The sequence below is a fragment of the Nycticebus coucang genome, chromosome 15, assembly GCF_027406575.1.
Source record: "Nycticebus coucang isolate mNycCou1 chromosome 15, mNycCou1.pri, whole genome shotgun sequence".
NCBI lineage: Eukaryota > Metazoa > Chordata > Mammalia > Primates > Lorisidae > Nycticebus > Nycticebus coucang.
The window spans coordinates 10,869,037-10,886,758 of NC_069794.1; the positions used below are offsets into that span (position 1 = coordinate 10,869,037).

Below are 17,722 nucleotides of genomic sequence, written 5' to 3' on the forward strand. Positions count from 1 at the left end.
TTAGCTGGTCTTGATATACGTGTCCCGCCTTGTAACAACGGGACCAGACTGGGTTTTCTTAGGTCTAGAGTCCTGGAAACTTGCCAGATTCTCAAAAGACCTCAGAGTGACAAAGAGGTTCTCAAGTCATCTATCCTACCACAGGCCACATACTCATCCAAGTCAGGGTTTTATTACTTCCCCAGGAGTGAGTTAGCTGAAAGTAACATTGCATTTAAATAATGTTGAGTGGTAGACTAGTCACTTGAGGAGCTTCTTTTCTAAAGAATATTTTTGAGGTTTTAACTGATCATCATAGCAATCAACATCTATCAATTAAGGCTTTATCACTCACCAGAACCCCCCCAGGATTCTGAAAATCCAACAGGGGTTCAAGCCAGCCATAATCTTCCTCTGACAGTTTTATGTAAGTAAAACTAATGTGATAAAATAGAGAAGTGCAAAGTGTTGCAGAAGCACCTAGTCCAGGGATCTAACAGAGACCCGGGAGTCAAAGACAGAGTCTCTGAGGAAGCAAAAGCCAAGTCAGAACAGCACGGCCAAGAGAGGGGAGACGGTGAACCGGCTCACGGCCAGCAAGGGACAGCAGCACAGGCTCTGTGATAAAAGGGGACAGAAAAGGGGAAAAAGCAACAGGACTGAAGTATACAAAATAACACGAGAAAAGGTATGAAATAAATAAGGCAACAAGGGTGTATGTCGTTTACAGACATCTTACAGGTCATGTAAGAGATTTCTAACCTTAAGAATAATTAGGAGACAAAGAGTAGCGCTCAGCAAAAGGATTACGTGATCAGGTACGGGTTCTTACCAGATTGCTTTGGTTGTCATGAAGAGAATTAAGTGAAATGAAGCAAACGTGGTGATAAGGAAATGAGTAAAGAGGCTGCTACATTTATCTGCAGGAACAAAGACAGAGGCTGAGACAGATGGTGGCAGTGAACACACAGAGAAGCTAACACACGGGGGGGATATTCTTGGAGGAGGGGACAGCGCCTGGCTCCCGACGGGGTGGGAGGTGCACGAGGAGAAGGGACCAGACCAGCTCTGATACTTGGCTTGAGCTGCTGGATACTGGCGCTCTGTGTGTGGCGCACCGCAGAGCACGGATTTCTGAGTAAGGCAGCCGTGTAGCTGAATCCAGGGTTTAGTCCTCACTAGCTATGCATTTTTAAGGTCATTAATTTGATCTCTAATTCTCAGATTCCATATCCACAGATAATCTCTTACTTCCTAGAACTTCCATAAGGACCAAGCACATAGTAGGCCTGGTACATAGTAGGCTTTCCAAAAATTTAGGGTTTTTTCTCTTCTCCTATTAAGATATGGAGTATGTTAGTCATATTTCCAAATATTTTCTCACCTTATATTTATGGACCCAGACAATGTCCTTATTTTCTTACCTTTTGCATGATTCTATTACCCAGATCTCTTGCAATTTGCTATTACCTATAAGAGTTTTTCTCACAGGTACTTAAAAATGGCTATTTTGCAGAAGTTGAGCTTGTTTTTCCACCTTAAGAATGTTCTTGTGAATATGACTTTTACTGTCATTCTCTTACTACTTGAAATAGAATGCTACAGTTCAGGGCAGCGCCTGTGGCTCAAGGAGTGGGGTGCCGGTCCCATATGCCGGAGGTGGCGGGTTCAGGCCCAGCCCCGGCCAAAAACCACAAAAAAAAAAAAAAAAGAATGCTACAGTTCATGCTATTGGTTCATCTAAATTTTGGTCTCTAATTATCGCCCTTCTTTTTTCTTTTCACATTTATTCATTCTGCCTTTCATGGATCCAGTTATGAAACTGTCTTGTTACGTAATAGGTTACTGTCAAAAGAACCAGATGTTATCGGAAATAAGGAGATGGTTAACATTAAAGAAATCATGGAGCAGGAAGAAGAGACAGATAATCAGTACACTTTATATACCACTCCCCACAAATACGTTGCGAATGCCTTTGTGCACGTGTTCTTTGGTTTTGCACACACACATTTATATACTTAGTGCCACATAAACTATATGTAACCAGAAGGCATTTGTTCTGTGGCAAATGCTATATAGAAATTTTAAACCTCAGTTTGGGTTTGTGAATGAGGAAAGACAAAGTGAAGAAGGAAATACTGAGTTTTTATCTGGCATATGAATATAATTCCAACAAGGGGAGATGAAGAAGAGACTTTTGATGTCAAGAAAAAAAACTCAGGATAAGGAAAAAGGATGGAAAATGAAAGTACAGTGAAGAGTGTGCCTTGAGGTGAGGTTGAAGGTAGATAGGAGATGATCAGAACATGGTAATGCAGATTATAGTTTATATTTTATTTGGTGGAAGACCAGGAACCTTTTATGGTTTAGGAGGAGAGAGTAACTTGGCTAGGGTTGTATATGCAGAAATATTTCTTTCGTTTTAGGGGTTCTTTGGAATTTTTTTTGTTTGTTTGTTTTTCTTTTTGTCAGAAAGGATGGGAAGGAACAGTCTCTGCCTCTGAATTCTGCAGCTGCGCACTGATGTCCCCCACAGGCAGGCTCACTCTCATCTGCACCTCGGAACCATTCCTGGCTGATATGGGAAGTTTACAGCAGCTCAGAGACTTCCTGTCTCAGCCATCAGCAGAATTCACAACTGAGCCTCCAAGACATGGCACGCGGAAGCCCAGGCGACAGTGCCAGACTCCTGTGCTCATGCCGTGTCACGCTGTCACTCCTTCTCAGGTACCAGCTATCTCAGTCTCTGGGACTGGCCTTCAGCTTTGTGCTAGATTATTTCAGTTCTGATTTTTCACAGTGCCTAAGATCACAGACTCTCTCCAGGATGACAAACAAGACTTGTACACCAGCCTGCACCCCTGTGCAGGGATTCTGGGGTGCATGCTGAGCCTCACCTGTCTGGGTCCCCACTGAGTGAGTCTCTGGAACTCTTCAGTCAATAGTTCTACCTCATCATGCCCTTCAGCCTCATGCCACACTGCACGTACCTCTTCTTCCCCTTCTGCTCCCAGCCATTCCCGGAAAATCACAATGTGGTATGAAAGAGAGAACCCAGGGCTAATGCTGGGCTAACCACATTTGGGGGCAACAGTTCTGAGTTAGACTGCTGGGAGTAAGTATTAAAAGGAAGGTGAGGCAGGTGCAGTGGGTCACGCCTATAATCCTAGCACTCTGGGAAGCCGAGGAGGGTGGATTTCTTGAACTCTAGAGTTCAAGACCAGCCTGAGCAAGAGTGAGACCCCATCTCTCCTGCAAATAGAAAAATTAGCCGGAAGTAGTGGCAGGTGCCTGCAGTTCCAGCTACATGGGCAGTCAAGGCAGGAGGATCTCCTGAGCTCAGGAGTTTGAGGCTGCTGTGAGCTAGGATGATGCCACAGCACTCAACCCCGGAATCACAGAGTGAGATTCTGTCTCAAGAATAAATAAATATTTTTTAAAAGTTGAAAATGAGATTGCCAAAGTAAACCATAAAAAGCTTAGATACTGAGATGAGAGTGAGAAAGAAAAGATTAAATGTAATACTGAGTATGAAGTTTTGCACAAGAATCTCACTTCTGGTAACTTACCCTGAAGATATATCTCCAAAAATACAAAAATACATATGCACCAGATCATTTTGGGCATTGCAATTTGCAAGTTCAAAATATTGGAAATTGTCTAAATGCTCAAGCATATGAGGTTGAATAAAATATATCACATACATGGAATTCACTACTGTGCTTTTGGAAAAAGAATGAGAAAGACTTCTGTCAACTGATACAGAGTGAATTCCAGAGACATAATATTGAGTGGCAAAGACAGAATGCGGAAAAACATAGATAGTGTACTACCATTTTCACTGAAAATAAATAAAAAATAGTAACACACACATATAATCTTTATAAAGAAACATACACAGGTAAGGTAGAAATAAGCCAAGGTGGTTACCTATGAAGTCGAGGGTAAGTAGGAGGAAGGTTTAATGATGACAGTGACGATTCTTGCAGTATGCATTCTTGCATGGTTTTAACTTTGCAAGCATGTTACTGTTCTTCACATTATATACTATAATTATATAGAAGAAGATGAGGAAGTATTAAAAAACTAAAACTGAAAGCAATCTGAAATAAGTAATCTCAACTGTACTTCAAATGAGCACCATAACCACACTAAAAGGGGAGAAAATAAAAGAAATTCAAGTAGCTTATGAACATAGCATTTGACTACAATTCTCAGTCCTCTGAAGAATGAATCCTTGAGCAGATAATGCCAAGTAGGCTTCATAAGTGATCACAACCTTGTTTGATTTGCAAAAATAAGTGAAACTTACTTGATCCACTTCTTATAAATGCCTATATATTAGAGAAAAACCAAACTTAGTTTCAAGCAATCAGAAGCAATCAATAAACTTATATAACTATAGATGTTTCTATAGAATAGATCAACTTTACAGCTGTTCAATCAAATATTTTTCTATGGTTTACTTCTGTGTTCATCTTATAAAAGTATCTTTTAGCATTCTCTCACTGGAGCCCCTTAACCTCTTCTGGTTTAGAGCTGCCCAATTCATGAATTATTGTTTACTCAAATAAACTCTTTAAAAAATACATATATAATATAATATTATATTATATATAATAATATATAATTGTATATTAATTATAATATATAGTATATATAATATTACATATTATATATATTTTAAAGAGTTTATTTAAGTAAATAATAATTCATGAATTATTATAATTATAACGATAATTAACTCTTTAAAAAATAAAGATAAAATAAACTCTTTAAAAATACATATATTATATATTATATATAATATATTATAATTGTATTATATAATATTTTTAAGAGTTAATTTGAGTAAACAATAATTCATGAATTATTATAATTATAATAATGATTCATGAATTATAACAATAATATATAATATATATTATAGCAATAGATAACAATATATATAATATTATATATATATATATAAAATGCCTCCATTTACATTTTCATACTAGTCTGTCTGAGATAAGAGACAAGAAGTAAACACACTCCAGTGGAAGTAAACATCCCCAGTGCTTTACAATTTTTATCCTAATATCATTATTCACTAAAAGGAATCAAGGATCTTTGGAGAAGTGGCAGATTCCAAAGCTGTGGCAAGGCAGGCATAAGACCCTGGAATATTTTGTTATGCAAAAAAAGTAAAGAACGCTAAAAATGAAGCAAACAGGAGCAATGGAGACATGTTACAAGGACACAAAAGTTAGGCTGAAGGGGCTCCAATGTGCAGAAATGAATAATAAATCAGGGAAATAATAGGAATTGGGTTTCCAGACTGATAATAAATCATTAAGTAAATGAAATATCAAATAATTGGTAAATGAGAGAGAATTCTCATTTGTGGTAGAACATTGAGTGCCAACTGGTAAAATATGGAATGAATATTGGAGCTCATAAATCATCATTTTTTAATTATCATTGTAAATACTGGATCAGAGAAGTCATCAATGGATGATAAATGTAGGGTAATTTTATGAGGAACAGGATACATATAGAAAGCTTTCAAGTGTTCCCTCATAGACCACTGCTCATTTGTGAAAAGCATAAATCAGTAATAACAGAATTGAGATATCAGACAACAACTTGGCCAGCTGATGGAAACTGACCTCACCAATGAGAGCAGACAGTTATCACGTCCTCCCAAAGAGAGCATCTTGAATCCACAGAATCATCTATCTATTATTTCTCCCAAGAATGTATAATATGAATCTAATCATGAAGAGGCATCAGATAAATCCAACATGAGTAACATTTTATTTTTCTGAAAAGGGTTGGGACAATTTTATTGAAAAGTTTTAATGCTAAAAGCTAACGTCTGTTGAAGATGTTCCAGATTAAGAGGCTAAAGAGAGATAAAGACTAAACACAACATTTTCCATAGCCTGGATCCTATAAGAAGTGGGGGAGGTGCCTGTGGCTCAGTGAGTGGGGCACTGGCCCCATATACCCAGGGTGGCAGGTTCAAACCCAGCCCCAGCCAAACTGCAACAACAACAACAACAAAAATAGCTGGGTGTTGTGGCAGGTGTCTGTAGTCCCAGCTACTTGGGAGGCTGAGGCAAAAGAATCACCTAAGCCCAAAAGCTGGAGGCTGCTGTGAGCTGTGATGCCACAGCACTATCTGGGGGGGGGGAGGAGTGATACTCTGTCTCTAAAAAAAAGAAGAAGAAGTGGGGGGGAATACTGTGAAGACCCCTATTGGGTCACTCAACAAAATTAGACTATAAATGATAGAGTAAATAAAATGATTGTATCAATGTCAAAAAAGAGTACAAATATCTTAGAAATGTGTCAATGTATTTTATATTTTATCAAACATATTTCATTATCTATTGAAACAATTATATTTTCTCCTTGGTGATATCCAGTGTGGTGAAGGATCTGATTAGATTCCTTAATGCTGAAACCCCTTTGGATTCCTAAACTAACCCTTTTGTTTATGACGTATTATTTTTTCTAAAATACCTGGATTTTATTTACAAACAATAAATAAATCTAAAAACAGACAATTCAAATCCAAAACAGAATTCACGTCTCACTACTGAAAGAAGTTTGAAAGGAATGACTTCCAAAGTGAAAGAGGCTAAGGGGGGTGTGTGTCTGCGCGTGTGCATGTGCATGAGAGCATGTGTTTGCAGGGGGAATGTCATGAACTTGGAGGTGGAGAAACCCTCCTGAAAGGAAAGGAAGTGTGAAGGACATCACAAACCCAGAATGTGACCTGACTGCTAAGACCATTTGTCTTGGTTCCTTACTGATCTTCTTATACTTCTCTAGGTGTGGTCCTAATTCCTTTAAGCAAAGCACCCTCACTGAGTTTAATCCACAAAGTCCAGACTACTCCCCAAAGCAGAAACCTCTGGTGTAGGACGCAAGCGTTGACATTTTACTACTTTCCCCTCGGGATGTTCATGTTCAATCACAGCTGAGGAAAACTGACTCTGAGGTTCCACGTGACTCTGAGGCCAAATGTTAAAAGAGTAATTATAGTAACACTGGCTAAATATCATTGAATCCCAAAGTGCAACTATTTTATTTTATATGGTTTTGCTAATTAATTTTTAAAGTATCTCTGTAATTTTCTAAGACATATTTTTAAATGATTTCTGTGAAATGTAAAAAGAATTGTGAATTGTTCAAACACAAAATCTTGCTGTCACGATATTCTTCAATGAGCTTTGTAACCATTACTTCTTAAACCTCTATCCAATTAAAAATATTTGGTTCTATTTGATATGAAGGTATTAAAGCATCCTTGTTCTGTAACAGAAAATAATTAAGTCAGTTTATAGACATACATTTTTAAAGATGTAATACAGTATTCAAAATCATGGCTCACAATTCATACAGTGTTGCTGGGGTGTTGTTTCCAGGGCATATCCTGCTAGGAGGAGGGATTTGCAACAACTAGGGAGTCTCGAACTTGCCAGTCCCAGCAAGATGAAATTTTGCTTCTATTGATTTATCCAAATTTTACTTCTAAAAAAAATACTCAAATGTAGTCTCACTCCCTTCAACATTTCTCCATGCTCACATATTTCTATTACAAAGAAAATTTAATTATTTCACGTGAGAATTTTCATAGGATCTGCAGGTCATTCTTACCTGCATTAGAGCAGATGACATCTTGAGAATTCTTACACATCTGGTTACTTTTCTTCTTTGTCAGGTCACAGTTAGTTGGGTATTGGCAAGCGTCTCCAGACCATCCCTCATCACATTTGCACTTGCCACAGTCACACTTCCCGTGGCCTGAGGATTGAACAACACCCACTGAGACCGAGCTATAATAAATTCAAACACATGTGTAACAGAGTGCTAATGGGTAATGCTATTATATATAGTACGATGGAATATGAGAATTTAATTTTAACAATCAACTTTGATAAATGATTGTAAAAACATTAAATTAATTTATAAGAGTAATACATCAAAAATCTAATAAATTACATGGTCAGAAAATTCAGTACTATAAAAGGAAGTTCCACCCTCATCTTTTAAGAGAAGAAAAGCCCAGCAGAAATTGTTTCTCCTTACCTGTACTTTATAACACATAAAACCACAAACCTTGAGTAGGGAAGGTTACAGGAAGCTACACTAAACTAAACATTGGCCATATGTTTATTTGAATTAAACATGTAATGAAATTTTACAGACATAGTAAATATCATCTTGGGATAAGGTTGACATTAAAAATATGTCTATATTTTGTTTCATATTCATCTACTGCCACAGAAATTTCTCAATCTTTAATGCTCTCAATTGTTATTTTGCTTGATGGCAATGCTGTTTTTATTTTTGTGATCAGTTAACTATATTAAGACCTGCTTGATAAAACCTACTAATAGGCTCGGCACCTGTAGCACAGTGGGTTACAGTGCCAGCCACATACACCGAGGCTGGCAGGTTCGAACCCAGCCTGGGCCAGCTAAACGACAATGACAACTGCAATAAAAATATATATATATATAGCCAGGCATTGTGGCAGGCACCTGTAGTCCCAGCTACTAGGGAGGCTGAGACAAGAGAATTGCTTAAGCCCAAGAGTTTGAAGTTGCTGTGAGCTATGATGCCAAAGCACTCTACCAAGGGTAACATAGTGAGACTCTGTCTCGGGGGAGGGGGGGACCTACTAATGTTTTTAATGACAACACATTAGTCTGACAGAAATGCAAAACATATACAATACCTGGTTCTTATCCTCAAAGAACTTAACAAAGTCAAGGCTGATACAAGCCAGAAGTGATTATCACCTGGTGTTAAGTTGAGCAAGATGGTCTATGATCTTTAGAAAAAAGAAGGATGACTTTCTGGACTTCCTTCCTCATTAAAAGGGCCTTGAACTTTGAGCACAATTTGAATGGGTTTAAGGGGAGCATTCTTACATCACTCAAGATAATAACACTATGTCTTAATTATGTCTTAATTAATTAATTATTATTAATAACAGTATGTCTTCATTATGGTAGTAATGATTTGATGAATCAAGAATAAAAGACTACTTGATGTTTTTTTAAAAACATTGGATGGGACATCTTCTGCTTGAATCTAAAGTATACACAGCAGAGATGGGTAATGGCTTGTGGGTCAAAAGTTACAGATTACTTTTAAAGGGGCAAGGATTAAATATAAGAGAGAACAACAAAAACGGACAGAAGACAAGAAGAAACACAATGATCCAAATGGACACACTGAGGCATCAGCTACTTACTCCCCAATGTGAGTCCATAGAGGACTAGTTTCATGAAATTCCCTCTGCAAAAAAATTCTAAGGTAAATAAAGATGAGAAAGAGTATGTATGACATATGCCACCAAAGACCTTCAGCTGTCCCACTATGAAAAGGCTATTTCACTTCATTTAGCTTAGAATTTACCTTTTTTTGTTTGTTTGTTTGTTTACTTAGAGGCCCCTCTTTTTCATAACCTAGATCTTCACCACGCACTTGGGCTGACAAGGCACCAGACACCGTGATGTTTTCAGCTTCTCCTTAGGCATCCGTTGGGAGGCAAAGACAGCTGCTAACGTAGGACATTCATTGGCCTCTCTGTGCTTTCTCAACTTTTATGCCCAGAAAAGTCCTCTGTGACTCACTCTCCCCCATTTAGAAAAGGTCATAGAACATAAACTGATTTTCAGCTGTCAAGAATTATGAAATAATAGGCCACGTAAACTTATTTGAAGATAAACCTTCATTTTTTTTTTCAAAGAAAACAGTCTGCAGATAAACTTTACCATTCTTCCGAGGTTAGTGAGAGCTTTGGCAGACCTCAGGGAATTATATGGCTGCAATACTGTGGCCACATGGCTTCCATTAGAGTGTCTGTAACCTGGCTTTGAAAAACGCCTCATTTTTCAAAGTAATTTCTCTGTTAGGTATTAGTTAGGTATTATATTAGTTTCTTGGGACTGCCATATCAAAGTACTATGGAAACCTGGTGGCTAAAAAACAACAGAAATGTATTCTCTTTAGGTCTGAAGGACAGAGCCTGAAATCAGCTTGGTTCATTTCAGATGCTCTGAGGAAGGGCCTCAGGGAGAAACTCGCTGTCCCTCTCCTGCGCCAGGGTGCAGGCAAGCCTTTGCATTTCTTAGCTAGGTGACAGTGTAACTCTCATTTCCTAATAACAACATTGAATACACTTTCACATGCATATTTGCAATCCATCTCAATTCCTTTGCTCATTTCTACGTTGGTTAAGCGCTGAAATTTGAGGTTGTTCTCTCTCTTTTTTTTTTTTTAATCCTGGACATAATTAAATTGACATAAATATGATTTGCAAATATTTTCTCCCAATCTGTGGCATCTTTCAGTTTTTGAACAGCATATTTTGAAGAGTAAAGGGTTTCTATTTTAATTAAATCCAAGTTATCAAGTTATCTTCAACAATTACTCTTCTGTTATCTATCTGAAAACTCTTTGCTTATCTCCAGATTTATTCTTTTACCTCTAACATGCAGTCTTGATGACTGTAATTCACAGTAAGTGTGAGAGTCAGGTACTGTGAGAACTCCAACTTTGTTCTTTTTGAAAACTGTTTGACTTCTGTAGTTTCTCTAATTTTCTACATAATTTTTAGAACCAGCACACTTATATCTTCAAAAAGCTTACAAATCCTTTAACTGGAATTAAATTGAATCTATTTTTAAATCAGAAATGCTATTTTAACGCTATTTAGTCAATCTAGTAAAATAAATCAGCTGATTTCCAATATTGTTTTTATGTATTTCTTTATGTATTCCTGCAAATATTGGATTCTGTTTGCTAATATTTTATTAAGAATCTGTGCCTATGTTCATTAAGTTATTAGTATATAGTTTTCTTTATTGTAACATCTTTGTCTATTTTAGTATAAGGAAAATGTTGGCTTAAGGAACTGATTTGAAATGTGTTCTCTAATATTCTATTTTTGTGGAAGAAGTTACTTAGAATCAGCATTATTTTATCCTTAAAAGTTTGGTAGAATTTTCTACTAGAACCACCTGAACCTAGAATATTACTTTTTCAGATTAATATAAAGAAAGTATATTACTTTTTGTAAATGTTTACTATGATTCAATTTAATCAACATCATACTCAGTTTATCAATTTCTTTCTGTTTGAATTTGGTAGCTTACATCTTTCAAGGTGCTGGCTCATTTTATCTAAGTTGTTGCCTTTACAGGCAAAGACTTGTCCATAACATAAGCTTATTATCCCTTAAATATGCATAATGTTAGCTGTTATATACTATATCTCATGATGATATTGGTAATTTTTGTCTTTCCTCTATTTTTCTCTATAAGTCTGGCTAAGGACATATCAATTTTATTGATATTTTCAAAGAACCCGATTTTGATCATGTTGATTTTCTTTGTTGTTTATCTCTTTTCCATTTTAATTATTCTGCTAATATTTATTTTTCCTTCCTTTTCCTTAACTTGCATTTAATTATGTCTACTTTGTCTAGCTTCTAGGGTGAAAGTATAAATTAATTTTAAAACTTTCATTTGTTCTAATATAAACATTGAATGTTATAAATTTTTCTCTAAGCATTACTTTAGTCATATTTCACAAATTTGGCTATTTGCTATTTTTATTTTCATTCAGTTTAAAATATTTTCACATCCATTGAAATTTCCTTTTGATTTATGGGGAATGTAGACGTGTGCTGTTTAAATTCCAAATATTTGGAGATTTTTTTTTCAAATATATTTCCGTGGCTTCTAGTTTGATTCCATTAAGATATGATAGTATTATTCTGTTCTAAAATTTTTAAAGTCTTCCTTTGAGGCCCAGAATATGACATATCTTGTTTAATTTTTCTTATGCAGTTGAAAGAATATGTGTTCTGCTATTGTTGGGGGAGTGTCCTACATATGTCAGGTCAAGTTGGCAGTAACTTTGTTCAAGTTTTCTGTATCCTCAGTAATCTTCTGTCTGCTTGTACTGTTAGCCACCAAGAAAGAAATATGACATCTCCAACTATAATTGAAGATTTATCTTTTCCTCCTTTTAGTCTATCATTTTTTTAATTTATATATCTTGAAGTATTAAGTGCACACATACCTAAGATTATTTATCTCATCACCAAATACCACCCTTTCCTTGTGTAATGTCTCTCTTTATAACTGATTATCATTCCTTGCCTTAAAGTTTTTGTCCAATGTCAGTACAGCTCATCTGGCTATCATCTGACTAGTGTTCGCAGAGAAAATTTTTCCTATTCATTTACTTTTAACTGATCAATGCTTTATACTTAAAAGTGGTTCTTTATAGATGATGTACAGCTGTGTCTCACTTTTTTTTAAATACAATCTCATAATCTCTGTCTTTTAACTGATATGTTTAAAGATATCTCATTTATATAGTTTTTGATACTGTTGCATACAAATTTACCAAATGTGTAAGAAATTTTTATCAGCTTTATTGGTTCTTGTTTTTTTCATTTTTCTGATTCTCTATAAACATTATTTCTAATTCTATTTTCTTTACTATTTGTACATTTTAATTTTTAGTCCTGTCTGTCCTATAGTTTATATTACACACCTTTGATCAACCAGAATCTACCTTCAAATAACATTATCCTACTTAACATGTATAATTAGACACTTAGAGCAGTAAAGTTCCAGTCCTCCATCTTATCCTTTACGCCATTTTACTTTTGCATAAACACACACATCTATTGAAACACACAATATACTGGTATATGAATGTTATTATACTTTAATGTATTCAATTTCCATTGTTATTCTTTTTCATGTGTGGATCCAATTTTATGTCTAGTATCAACCTCCTTCTGTCTAAAGAACTTCATTCACATTGCTTTATGGGAGGCCAACGACACTGCACCATCCTCATGAAAACCCTTAATTCTTTTTTTGTTTTGGAATATACTTTTGCTTACCTAGAATTCTATGATAACATTTTTATTTCTTCAGCTCTTTAAACATGTCACTCTGTTCCCTCTTTCTTGCATGGTTTCTGACAAGAGGTCTCCTGTAATAATTATCTGTGTTCTTGTGCATGTATTATGTTGTTTTGTGACTATCTCTAAGAGTTTCTGTTTGTCTCTGTTCAGCAATTTGAGTATGATAGGTCTACCTATTTATGTGTGTGTGTGTGTGTGTGTTTGTTCTTTGTTAAATATTTACGTTGAGTTTTTTTAATTTATGTCCCCATTTTCTCCCCTCAACAGCCAGGGGTACTGGCAAGAGGCCTAACAGCAACAAAGCTCACTGTCCTTCCTCCAACAGATGCAGGTTTTGTTCTATGGGGGAACAAAGTGCCTGGGAAGTTCATGACCATCCTGGAGGAGGTGCTTTTTTCTCCTCCTTGAGGTCTCCATTTTACTGATCATTTTTTAAAAATGTCCTCTGGTATTTTCTGTGGGAGCTCGGTGGGATTTGTCCAGAAGTGTCCAAGGCTGCTCCTGCATTCCCCCAAACTTTGAATCAACCCAGGGCTTCTCATTCATTCACCAGGGCACTCAGCCTCTACTGGTTTGCCCACCACCCTTTCTATTCTCAGCTCAGCTCAGCCAATTCTCAGTTCTCAGCCCTCCAGATTTGGGGCCAGTTGTCTTTCCTGTGACTTCAGATCTCAGATCAATTTAGAAACGCACGGGGATTTGTAGTTTATCCCATTTTTCTCCAATATAAGGCTGGGATGGCACTTTCCAGATCTCTACATCCCTAAATGGAAAGCAGAACTTTACATGTACATTCACTTTATAAATGAATTCAGGGATACAGAATAATTAGAGCTGGCATCCCTAACATCTATGATGCCACTCCTTGAGTGTAAACTATATGTTGGAAATAAACATAATAAAAATGAGATCATAAATAGTATACAAAAAAGGATAATCTGAGTCTTCTATACTTCTATAGTCTTCTATACTTCTGTCACTCCTAATAACCACTTGGAATTATTATTTGTTTTAAATTTTAAAACAGCACACAGGCTTTGGGTAGTCCCAGCTACTTGGGAGTCTGAGACAGCAGGATGACTCAAACCCAGAAGTTCAAAGCTACAGTGAGCTATGATTGGACTGTGTCATAGCATTCTAGTTTCAGTAACAGAGTGAGACCCCATTTCAAAAATAAAAATAAAAACAGTACACAGAAGGCATACTGTGCAATTTTGAGTGTAAGTGCATATTTTTGCTTATGCATAAAGCACTTAACTGAAATGTAGTAATACTTTTAAAAATTTAAATGTGTTCTTGGCCAAGTGCAGTGTCTCACACCTGTAATCCTAGCACTCAGGAAGGCCAAGCTCAGGAGTTCAAGACGAGCCCTAAGAAGAGCAAGACTCCATCTCTATTAAAAATAGAAAAATTAGCTAGGCATTGTGGCAAGTGCCTGTGGTCCCAGCTTCTCAGAAGGCTGAAGTAAGAGACTCTCTTGAGCCCAGGAATTTGAGGTTGCTGTGAGCTATGATGCCACAGCACTCTACCCAGGGTGATAGAGTGAAATTCTGTCTCTAAATAAATAAATACATAAAACATATTCTTCTGTGTACATTCTTACTTTTGTTTTGGAATATACTTTTGCTTACCTAGAATTCTATGATAACATTTTTATTTCTTCAGCTCTTTAAACATGTCACTCTGTTCCCTCTTTCTTGCATGGTTTCTGACAAGAGGTCTCCTGTAATAATTATCTGTGTTCTTGTGCATGTATTATGTTGTTTTGTGAGAACAAATTAAAATTTTTTGATTAGAACCTTTCCATGATTATTACTGACAATAATTTTTATCACATAGAGGAGGATGGCTGTTAAAAATTATTCTCTCTGCGATGTGAAATAATCTACATGGGCCAGTGCTCTTTAGAGTCTATGGTACCCTTGAAATAGATATTTTAAAGTGAACACTTGGTTGGCCCTGCAAGCTGTAATCCATTTGCTTTTGTTCAAATATACAAATTCCCAAGACCTGCATCATGTCCTATTTTCCAGCAAATTCAAACATATGCATTTAATAATAGATTCAATTTTTCTCCTAAACTTTTTGAACTGCTGTAGATTCCCCAACCTTCTCTAGTGATAAGAAACAAAAGAATTAACTGTAACACATCCAGAATTCTAAGAAATTATGAGATTATGAAAGGAATTCTAAGAGTATGAAAGAATCCCTTATTCGATATTACACTTATTTCATGCTCTGAGATAGAAACTTGACCACTTTTAAGACAAGGTTACCTGTCTGGCTTGCTCCTTAAGCTAACAAAGGATGACCTTTTAGATATGTCTGCTTTTCATTCTTGAGAATATTTCCATATGGACAATGGAAGAATTCCCTGCAGAAGGGTCCACTATCTACAAAGAAATTAGAATTTCTGCCTGGATACTAATTAGCCATGTGATTTTAATCAGAAAAATGGGCGGGGGGGGTGCAAAGGAAAGGAAACTAATACTGTGGTAAGTACTTTATTCAGGCTAGTCTGTTTAATTTTATTTTCTTTTTTTTATTAATATTAAATTATAGATGTATACATCAATGCAATCATGGGGCACCATATGCTGGTTTTATAAACAGTTTGACACATTTTCATCACACTGGTTAACATAGCCTTCCTGGCATTTTCTTAGATATTGTGTTAAGACATTTATATTCTACATTTACTAAGTTTCACATATACCCTTGTAAGAGGCACCACAGGTATAATCCCACCAATCACCCTCCCTCTGCCCATCCTCCCCCCCTTCCCCATATTCTTAGGTTATAACTGGGTTATAGCTTTCATATGAAAGCCATAAATTGGTTTCATAGTAGGGTTGAGTACATTGGATACTTTTTCTTCCATTCTTGAGATACTTTACTAACAAGAATACGTTCCAGCTCCATCCATGTAAACATGAAAGAGGTAAAGTCTCCATCTTTCTTTAAGGCTGTATAATATTTCATAGTCTGTTTAATTTTCATAATGACCCAATGCAATAGATCTTGTTTCTGCATCTTACAAATGAGAGGACTAAACAGCAGAGTTTAAGTAGCCTGATCTTGCCAAGGGTTGCAAAGCTTTGGGAGCTCACATGCTGTGTTTTTTCCATTATGGCCTCTAGATAGTTGAGAGGACCCTATTGCTGTAGGAAAGGTGGAGCTAAGTACTGTGGTTTGATAGCACTGCTTTTCTTTTTGTGGTTTCCTTTTGGAACTCACGTATCTAGAGTTGGATTATTCATAACCCTTGGTGAAAGAATGCTAATAGTAAAACTTATTTGACTTTATTATTTAAAACTAATGCTAAAATGGGCAGATAAAAGAATTCAAAAGCCTAGCAAGCTAATTTCTCTAGACTTTATTATATCCATCCGTAAAATTAAGGGATTGGACTGAATAACCTCAAAATTTCATTCATTTTGAAAATCCCATACTATAGCCTCAATTATTTTCTTTCTTTCATGACAAAACAAAGTAGTTTGTATGAATTGAGCACTAGACATGTTTAAATAAGGTGGGGGTAGGCAAAAATTGTTATCAAATCTTGTTTACTATTAAAAGCCATTATGAAACCATTAAAATTATATTTATTATTCAAAGCACCTACTAAAATAGTGTAGATTACCCTGACGTATTTATTCTTAAAGTGGGTTTGGATTCTGCTAAAATTAGGGGACTTTAAACTTAGAATTCTAGTTTCTAAGAAACTAGAGGGTAGGATGAAATTTAAATTATAGTAAAGAAAGACACAATATATTGGCTGAACTTAGGTAGTAAACTTCATAAAGTCAAATGTGGACTGATATTTCAAATTCATTCAAGAATTATACACACAAACACACAAGTACTAGTTTGAGGATTCAGGAAACCTCTAGGTGCTAGAACAGGTAATAGCACAGCTAGCTTTGTGACCTTCGGCAGGTTACTTAATCTTTTAACTTTCTTGGGCCCATTTTTCTTTGATTTGGTAAATTAAAAATATATATGAGCTCAGAATTTGTCTAAGGATGCAGGGTATGTCTTTGAAGGGAGTATTAGAATCCTCCCGTCCTGTCTGGTTCCATCCATATAAACCCTAAAACGTGTCCCCTTCTCTACCTGAGAATCCGCAATAATAAAAGAGGGTGTTACCTGCGTCTCTGGTGTCTTGAGAAGGGAGGGAAGACCCCTGGCTTTCAACGACAGAGGTTCTCACTTCTCTTTTCCCCCTTCTAACTTTCCGTTCTAAGATTCTATTTATCAGATCACTTCACCTTATTTTTAAATAAAATAGTCCTTAATTCCTTAGTTTTATCCTTAGCCGTTTACCATCTGTTGGGGTATTTTATTCAAGAGCATCTGTTAGTACTGAATATACCAAATGATAGAAGATACTCAAGCCTTAGAACTTAGAGTGCACTAGTAATGATTTGTAGTCCATGGAAGTGAACTTAATCAAACCAGAATCGAAGAGTCTCAGAATGCCATAACCAGAATAGGAGACCTGAGATTAGTGAAATCCTCTCCTTTTTACTAAAAATGAATCTCCACAATCACTGTCACCTCCATCCTCCCTTAGATAAATATAGGTGCCAAAGAATCTGAGCAAATAAAGGTATACACGCATGTGTGTGTGTGTACAAGTATGTATGTGTGTTTCAATCCACTATTTTTTTTTTTTTTTGGCCGGGGCTGGGTTTGAACCCGCCACCTCCGGCATATGGGACCGGCGCCCTACTCCTTGAGCCACAGGTGCCGCCCATCAATCCACTATTTTTTAATTTGTACAAA

The 17,722-nt window shown here is 36.3% G+C and overlaps 1 protein-coding gene across 4 annotated transcripts in view; it reads right to left on the bottom strand.

Annotated features, from left to right (window-relative positions):
* The window catches only part of ITGBL1 (integrin subunit beta like 1), a 282,440-nt gene that overhangs the window by 130,679 nt on the left and 134,039 nt on the right, over positions 1-17,722 (bottom strand). For all 4 annotated transcript variants that reach the window (XM_053563368.1, XM_053563370.1, XM_053563371.1 and 1 more), the window contains one exon: positions 7,630-7,776. In XM_053563368.1, the coding sequence (XP_053419343.1) occupies positions 7,630-7,776 (147 nt within the window). The remainder of the gene's footprint in view (positions 1-7,629; positions 7,777-17,722) is intronic.